The sequence below is a fragment of the Amblyomma mixtum genome, chromosome 3 (genome assembly GCF_055824585.1).
Source record: "Amblyomma mixtum isolate Tamu chromosome 3, ASM5582458v1, whole genome shotgun sequence".
NCBI classification, from domain to species: Eukaryota; Metazoa; Arthropoda; class Arachnida; order Ixodida; family Ixodidae; genus Amblyomma; species Amblyomma mixtum.
The window spans coordinates 273,028,116-273,037,301 of NC_143014.1; the positions used below are offsets into that span (position 1 = coordinate 273,028,116).

A 9,186-nucleotide genomic window follows, 5' to 3' on the forward strand; every position below is an offset into this window, starting at 1 on the left:
CACGCTGAGCGAGGCTGCTAATTGAAAGACGCTGTGTCGAAGGGGTCTCGTGCTTCGGCCATCCGGCGGGGGAGTTCGAGAAGGTTAAACCACCTGCGAGGAGACTGCGGGATTCTGCTTTCCCACGGAGGCAACGCACAGAACACTTGCGGCAGTGGTCAAGGTGACACATCTGTGTTTGATGACTGTCTTCCCCTTCTCATCCCCCAAGCTGTGAGAGAGCGAGAGAGCTTCAGCACCGCCCCGTGCCGGGGGTGGTACCGTCAGCGTCATCAATGGCCCATCCGATTGGACAACGTTATTCGACCTAAGTTCCCTAGTCAGGGATTTGGGGAACGCGAACCGTATTTAACGGGATGTTGTGTGATCGGAGGATTGCATTCGATTCTCATCTGTAAATATGTAGAATAAACCCTCTTGTACAGTTTCCTCGATAGCGCAGTCCGACAACGTCATTCGGAGCCGGTACCTGTGGGGCTAAACGAGTTAGTCATCTCAAGGACCCCTCCGTCTTCAACACTGGTTGGCAGCAGCTGGGATGGACCGTGCGACATCGTGCTTTCTCCACGGGTGAGCGTTTTGGTTTTTGCTATGGGATTCGCCAGGCTTTAGATTCAGAGAAAAATCTTGACTGGGAATCAAGGGTTTGTCATTTGAGAAGGGTTATTCTCAAGGCATTTTTTTTGAGTTAGCAGAGCCAAAGCGGAGAAAGCGTCACAATGGACCTAATGAGATTGTTGAAGTCGGACTTGCTGTTGATATGCGAGGAACTGTCAGTGGAAGTTCAGAACAAAGTAACCAAAATTGAACTGGGCGAAATCATTCTTAAACACGTCAAGGATAACGATCACCTAGAAGTTACATGGAACCTGATACAGAAAGAAAGAGCCGAACAGGAGGAAAAGGCGCGCACAGAGGAAAAAGCGCGTAAAGAGGAAGCTGATCGGGAGTGGGAAAAAGAGAAAGAAAGAAAAAAATGGGAAGCTGAAAACGCTGAAAGGGATCTAAAGCGTAGACAGCTTGAAAACGAAAAACAAAAAGAGGGCGTTGGTGCGAGAGCCGGAACTCCTGAAAGAGCAAGCGATGCAGAATCGCATCGAATGAACAGGTACATGCATTCGTATGAAATTGGTCGGGACATAGGACTGTACCTGGGCAATTTTGAGAGAACTTGTGAAAGAGAGAACTTTGCTCGCAGTACATGGCCACAACGGCTTCTGACCCTCTTGCCATGTGAAGTAGCTGAAGTCATAGCGAGACTTAGCACGAAAGACGCAGCAGATTATGACAAGGTAAAAGCCAGCCTGCTGAAAAGATACCGGCTTTCAGCCGAAGCTTTCCGACAGCGCTTCAGGAGCACAATCAAAAAGGATAGCGAGGGCTATCCGGATTTCGCGTATGGCCTTAAGACTAACCTGCTAGAATGGCTAAAAGGAGCTGAGGTTTACGAAAGCCGAGACAAAATCATCGAGTGTTTTTGCCTTGAGCAATTTTACCGAAGCATTCCACAAGCAGTGAAACTGTGGGTTCAAGACAGGGAAAAGGTCGACACAGTTGAAAGAGCCGCTGAGCTGGCAGAGGAGTACGTTTCGCGCAGAAGGTTGAGCACTGAAGGGGGTGCGTCACACGCTCGAAACACAATGCGAGATCAAGGACCTAGCCGAAAGAAGCAGCTTGCTAGAAGTTCTGGACAGTCGGAGGCGTCAAAGAAAGCGCCAGAAAAGCAAGAAGAACAGTCAAAGAGAGAGGGAGCAGACAAAGCCGGGAAAAGAGAGTTCGAGGCTAGTAGGCCACAGCGTTGCTACAACTGCAATCGTGTCGGGCACTTTGCAGCCAAATGTCCAAAGCAGCGTGTTGTGTTCTCGTGCATCGATGATAGCGACGAGAATTTAGAGCTCCTTAGGCCGTACTTGCACGAAATGCAGGTTAACGGGAAACCTTGCAAAGTGCTTCGTGATAGCGCCGCGACGATGGACGTTGTCCATCCGTCCTATGTTACAGCGGACGATTTCACGGGGGAAGTGTCGTGGATAAAACAGGCGGTAGAAGAACACAGTGTATGCCTGCCGATGGCTAGAGTGAGGATTTGCGGGCCGTTTGGAGAGCTGTTAACTGAGGCCGCAGTTTCGAAGGCCGTGCCACTTCAATTCCCATACCTTTTCTCGAATCGATCCGACCAATTGCTACGCGAGAGAGGCCAGAAACTCGGAAGTGGGGTGATACAAGCTTTGACAAGGTCTAAAACTCTCCAGCTCGCTTCTCAATTGAGCCAGATTCCCGAACTTCAGGTAGCTAGAGATGCACCAGCCAACTTATCGTTGGAAGCTAATCAGGAGGGTGAAGAGCCACCAGGGCATAAAAGGCAGACGGATGACCGAGCAGATGAGCGACCAGACACTTCGATCACTGAGTCGGTAAATGAGGCAGAGAGGGCTGAAGGGTCCGTTTTATCTCCAGCTTCGCGTAACTTTGATCGCCTTCTGCAGGTGAACAGGGAGTCCCTAATAAAAGAACAAAAACAGGACCCTACATTGGAAAGATTGCGCCTTACAGCCGAAGAGGGAATCGCGAGACGCAACATAACGATGCATGAGAAAGGAGGCTTACTGTACCGACACTATCAGGACAGAAAAGGCAAAACACTTGATCAGTTGGTCGTGCCTGAAAGGTACCGAGCGGATATTCTGAGTCTCTGCCACGGTAATGGCTGGTCAGGACATCTCGGAATCAATAAAACAAAGGAGCGGCTGTTAATGGAATATTACTGGCCAGGATGTTTCAAAGATGCAGAACGCTACGTGAAATCGTGCGATGCCTGCCAGCGCGTGGGCAAGCCGGGAGAGACATGGAAGGCTCCACTAAAAATTGTGCCATTGATCTCGGAACCTTTCCGCCGGCTTGTAATAGACACAGTAGGCCCGTTGCCTAAAACAAAGTCAGGCTATAAGTACCTGCTCACTATGCTTTGTCCCGCCACAAAATTTCCCGAAGCAGTTCCATTGAAGGATTTGAGCTCCGCAGAAATAGTTGACGCTCTTTTGTCGGTGTTCGCGCGCATAGGATTTCCGGCCGAAATCCAGGCCGATCAAGCGACAGTCTTTACAAGCGCTTTGACGACCACGTTCCTAGAAAGGTGCGGAGTAAAAATGCTACACAGCTCGGTGTATCATCCGCAGTCTAACAGTGTAGAAAAGTGGCATTCGGTGCTGAAGCGGGTGTTACGTGCTCTTTGTTACGAGCACAAAGCCGACTGGGAGGACTGTCTACCGGCCACACTGTTCGCTTTACGAACAGTGCCCCACGAAGCCACGGGGTTCACCCCAGCAGAACTTGTATACGGAAGAACCCTCCGCTCTCCCCTACGAATGCTGAGAGAAATGTGGGAAGGGACAGGAGAGAACCAGACAGTGGTTGAGTACGTGCTTCAGCTACTGGACCGCCTTAACGATACAAGGGAGTTAGTAAACCAAAATATGAAAACTGCCCAGGAGGCCGCCAAGGTCTATTATGACAAAAACGCCCGCCTTCGAGCTTTCACCGTGGGCGATCGCGTGATGATACTCCGGCCATCGAGAAAGAACAAGCTAGAAGTTCACTGGGATGGTCCAGTGGAAGTTTTGCAGAAACTTTCAGACACTAATTATGCGCTAAAGGTTCCAGGCAGAGGAAAGCAGGTGAAAATCTATCACTGCAATCTGATGAAGCCGTTCGTGGAACGTAGCGGGATCGTCAATCTGACGCTAAATGAACCGGAAGAGCCGGACGGCGAGAGTCCAGATTGGAAAGAAAGCGCTGGCGCTAGTGGCGCCATGGAGAACATCCTGGCTCTTTCCATAGGTGCAGAATTTCTAAGCTCGGCCCAGATCGACGCGCTAAAGCAGTTGTTGAGTAAATTCGCCGATCTATTTAGCAGCCGCCCAGGAAAGACACATCTCCTGACACATGAAATAGAGCTCACGTCTGATGAGCCGATTCGGTCGAAGCCCTACAGGGTATCCCCACGGCAAAAAGAGGTAATGGAAGCTGAAATTCAGCGCATGTTAATGTTAGGGGTTATAGAGCCCGCGGAAAGTGACTATACCTCACCGCTGATCCTGGTTGAAACCCCAGGCAAGGATCCTCGCCCATGCGTGGATTACAGAAAGCTGAATGCGATTACCAAGGATCAGCTTTATCCGATTCCCAACATAGAGGAAAGGATAGAAAGGGTGAGCGGCGCAAAATTCATTTCCACCCTCGATCTCGTGCGCGGATATTGGCAGGTTCCCCTCTCGGAGAGCGCGAGCCGGTATGCTGCTTTCATATCGCCAGCAGGCACCTTTCGACCCTTAATGCTTAGTTTTGGGTTGAAGAATGCCCCCTTCAGCTTCTCGAAACTCATGGACATCGTACTAAAGGATATGCAGGGCTTTGCGCTCCCCTATTTAGACGATGTCGCTATTTTTTCGGACACCTGGGAAGAGCATCTAGAGCACCTAACGAGCGTGCTTTCTAGTTTGCGACAGGCCGGACTGACGTTGAAAAGGGAAAAGTGTAGGTTTGGTTGCGCTCATGTGTCCTACTTGGGCCACGTTGTAGGCCAGGGAACTAGGAGCCCATCCGAGTTAAAAATTGCCCCTATAGCGGCATTTCCGCAGCCACGGACGAAGACAGACATTCGCTCCTTTTTGGGATTGGTTGGATACTACCAGCGGTACATACCGAGCTACTCACAGCGGGCAAGTCCCTTAACTGACGCCTTACGAAAGGGAGCACCCAGTGACGTACACTGGGATGACCTAAAAGAAAACTCCTTCCGGAGCCTGAAGGAAGCGCTCGTGTCCCGACCTTTGCTTCGGACCCCTGACTATGGTAGGGAGTTTATAGTCCAGTGTGACGCCAGTGATAGAGGACTGGGTGCTGTTTTAAGCCAAGTGGGCGACGACCACGAAGAACACCCGATTCTGTACGTCAGCCGCAAGCTGACCTGTAGAGAAGAAGCGTACAGCGCTTCAGAAAAAGAGTGCGCGTGTTTAGTTTGGGCGGCACAGAAGTTGTCGTGTTACCTGTACGGCGCAAAGTTCATCTTTGAGACTGATCATTGCCCTCTAACCTGGCTGCGACAAATGTCTCCCAAAAATGGTCGCTTGCTCAGATGGAGTCTAGCTCTCCAACAGTACAATTTCTCGGTGCGTTACAAGAAGGGAAAACTGCACGGAAATGCTGATGGTTTAAGCCGACTATTTTAAGCGGGAGAAATTAGGACAACCTACTGTGTGTGTGTGTTTTTTTTTCTTTAACCTTGGCCCAAGCGGTCCGTCTTGGGCGATTTCAAAGGGGATATTTTGCGCTTTCTTGGCACCAAAATTACGCCAAAATTCAGTAATGTTTTAGTAAACATTTATTGTCATTGTGGGAAGCCTGGTGGGTCTTTGGCAAATTCCGAGCGCTTGCTTGTGGGTCAGTGCCCTGTCTCGTGGAACAGTCCACTGATGCCATTCTTTGTTGAATGTTCGTGCTTGGATGCCATTTCTGGAAACCAGCCCTTCCACCCGACTCCGGCCTCATCTCTTCCTGCCCAGCGGTCGTGAACGCTGGCCATTCGAGATTTTTCGGGCCGCGGACGAGCTGTTAAGAGTGGACAACGAGACCTGGCGCCGGCGGCAGAAGCATAGACGACGACGGACGGGGGTTGTTGCTCTCCAAATCACCGAACCTCCGAACCGATCGAAGGACGCTGTCTCCCACGGGCCTGGGAGAAATTACTGTCAAACGAGTGTCGTCGTTAGGCAACGATGTGGCGAGAACTTGGGACAGCAGCAGCAACGCTGGAAGCAGAGATGCACATGAAGCACGGCGGACAGCGGTATACGTTGGCCGAGTCGGCCTTCGGCTCACCGAACGGGATGATGCTACGCAAGGTCACGCTGAGCGAGGCTGCTAATTGAAAGACGCTGTGTCGAAGGGGTCTCGTGCTTCGGCCATCCGGCGGGGGAGTTCGAGAAGGTTAAACCACCTGCGAGGAGACTGCGGGATTCTGCTTTCCCACGGAGGCAACGCACAGAACACTTGCGGCAGTGGTCAAGGTGACGCATCTGTGTTTGATGACTGTCTTCCCCTTCTCATCCCCCAAGCTGTGAGAGAGCGAGAGAGCTTCAGCACCGCCCCGTGCCGGGGGTGGTACCGTCAGCGTCATCAATGGCCCATCCGATTGGACAACGTTATTCGACCTAAGTTCCCTAGTCAGGGATTTGGGGAACGCGAACCGTATTTAACGGGATGTTGTGTGATCGGAGGATTGCATTCGATTCTCATCTGTAAATATGTAGAATAAACCCTCTTGTACAGTTTCCTCGATAGCGCAGTCCGACAACGTCATTCGGAGCCGGTACCTGTGGGGCTAAACGAGTTAGTCATCTCAAGGACCCCTCCGTCTTCAACAGCGCCAACGTATTGCCTCTTTTGTGTGTGAACTACTTGGTGCGCTTTTTGCTGTTTGCTTTTTTGACACCGACTCTGCGCGCCGCGAGTATTTCGCCCGCTACAGCCCGAGGACTTTAAAGGGTCAGTCTACTGAATTTTATCGACCATATTTTCTTTGCGGCAACCGATAGCTCTTTACTCAAATTACCGTTTAGCCAGCTGTGGTGCCAAGGAGTGCGGTAGAACATTTTAAAATATAATTTATTAATGTAGGAACACATCTGTATGAGATGGTAGTCTCATCTGGCAACCATCTGGATTTCCGCCGCGCGGCGACAAACATGGCGGCGCCCGTCGAAGCCGGACCTCTCGCTTCGGACTGAATTCTCGTTGTTGCTGCCTTTTTCAGTGCGTTCACTGGCCATAAATGGGGCGCCTGTCTTTCGCTTCGTCTCATCTCGCCTATAAGAAAACATATAGGAGAAAAATTTGCTTTATTTTAATAATTAGAGTGACGATTCTGCCGCTCCTAGGCTTAAGTGGAGAGTCGGTTTGTTTACAGCAATGGTTCCCGTCCTGACGACCAGATGGCGCCACTATAGGCTGAGTTTATTTTTGCGTCTCTGCTAGCATACGCTGAACTAAAAGTGGGAATGTGCCTGCGTTTTGCGTACGTGGAACTATAAATATTCATGTGATTTACAGAAAAAGCGAGCGGTACGCCTTCTACAGTTTACTAGAACAAAACGTGCGTTTCTCTGACATTGGGGCATACAAATGGTACGTAGTATATTCACTTATGCTTCTACAAAAAAAGACTACCACTTTCTTGAACAAAATGAACGTTTGGGGTCGCCACCATGCTTTTTTACGCGACTTTTAAAGCCGAAATAAAATATAAATTCCTGCTTAAACCGGGCGCAGACCCCTCGTTATTGATGTTATAGGGTGCCAACTACCAGAATATGCCATTATTTATACACTCATCTCGGTGATACACTCATCTCGGCCCCTTAAAAAGGGGCCGTATGGGCACGAACTTCAGTCCGCTCCTCGGTGGAAAAGCTGCCGTCACGTACTCCTGGGACTCCGAGCCGCCGCACCGCATCCTCGCAACCGCAAGCTGCTCTGGAAGGACCGTCGCCTTCGGGGGCCGCCCTGCCTGCGTGTTTGTGGATGGACTGCCGCCGCGCTCCCCGGTTACACTGTATGTTCGTTCCCCTTCTGAACTTTGTTGGACACTCGCTAATTGGACTCTCGCTTTCGTTGTGACCTGTGTAGACAAGTGTTTATTCTAATGTATAACTTAATTCAGTGTATTTAATGCGATGTGTTTTCCCGCATTTGTTTCGTGCAAGATGTACATAACGCCTCTGTAAAAACTGTCGTATTCTTCTTGTCGAACCTATAAACGTTGTTTTCTTGTTGTTACCTGTTAACACGTCTCATTCACTACGTTTGCTTACCGGCTACGCCGGGCATCGAACGGCCACCCCCTCATTGTCATTACTCGGTGATGACCTCGCGTAATCAACGAACCCGTGACAGTTAGGATCAGTTAAGGCCAAATTGGAGTAATTTTTCAAGTACTACTCGATGCGCCTCTTTGCGGTTTCTTTTCCGCGCTGCGCTATTCGTGAGAAAATTTGGCCACCATCACCACCTATATCGCGTGAAGAAAATTGAAGAATCATTTTCAAGCGTAATTTAATCAGAACACAGTTATTAATGGAATCAAATGATTCAAGCTCATAAATTATTAGCATGTACCTCGTACGTGACTTTTACAAATAAGGCTAGTGTCAGCTCAGCATGGCTACCGCATTTACTCCTAAACTGTCGATCCGTCGTATATGGGTCGACACCTTAAATTCGGGATCCGGGAAAAATAGTAATTTGAGGTCCTAATGTCGTACCGGGTTGCCCAAAGGAAACTCTACCAGCACGAGATTAATTAAGATAATCGGTCCGGTGTATCGCTGATGTAGCGGCTCCGTGAGAAACCTGTCCCGAGAGACACCGCTCTATTTCCGTTTGAGCAAAGACAACCGCAAAACACGATACGTTGGAGAGCACGAGAGAAGACACAACGCGGAACGGCAGTCTTTCGCTCTATCAATGATGATCGGCAGACAACCTAAACGTCCGCAGCGTCATCCTCAGTAGCAGTTGTGCCAACTGCATACTTTGAGAAGGCTTGAAGGAGGCCACAAGGAAAGCCCTTCCGCACTGGCAGCGCTCGCGCTCTTCCTTGCCTCGATTTTCTGCCTTTCTAGCCGGGTTTCCCCCTTGCACCACCCCTCATATTCTTCTTTAGCCGAAATATTTTCACGCGAAAAACTTCAGTTTCTCGGCTCATTCTTAAATTTCCCTGAAAACTCGTCAAGATTCCCGTTTCCTAATAGGCTCCATTTTGGAAAGAAAATTTCACGAAAAAGGGAAAATTCCTTTCAAAAACAGAGACGCCAGTAAAATGAAAATTGAAATTGACGTTTCGGCGCCCAGAACGGGGGCCTTGTTCACTCCCCAAAATTCCTCAAATGGAAAATCAATGCCTCCGCTGTACGGCGGCCGGCATGACATCGGGCGCTGACGTGCCAGCAACCAGCACTTTTTAACGTCTGCGTGCTTAAATGCAAAGATGGCAGCGCAGCGCATCAAACTCGTTACATTGGCGATGCCAGCTTCGCTGTGATAAGCGTTCGACAAGGTAAGGCAAGCTGCGGTCTACAAGCGTGCACTTGGACGCCTTCGTACAGGTGTACAGAGTGGCAGCGAAACGGC

At 49.9% G+C, this 9,186-nt stretch overlaps 2 protein-coding genes across 5 annotated transcripts in view; one reads left to right on the plus strand and one right to left on the minus strand.

The window, feature by feature from the left end:
* LOC149354866 (rap guanine nucleotide exchange factor 6-like) overlaps positions 1–9,186 on the minus strand; it is a 602,352-nt gene that overhangs the window by 450,515 nt on the left and 142,651 nt on the right. The window lies entirely within an intron of this gene.
* LOC149354869 (uncharacterized) overlaps positions 1,493–9,186 on the plus strand; it is a 17,235-nt gene continuing 9,541 nt past the window's right edge. Inside the window, exon 1 of the mRNA XM_089585148.1 lies at positions 1,493–4,718. Coding sequence (XP_089441274.1) covers positions 1,641–4,718 — 3,078 coding nt within the window. The 5' untranslated portion in view covers positions 1,493–1,640. The remainder of the gene's footprint in view (positions 4,719–9,186) is intronic.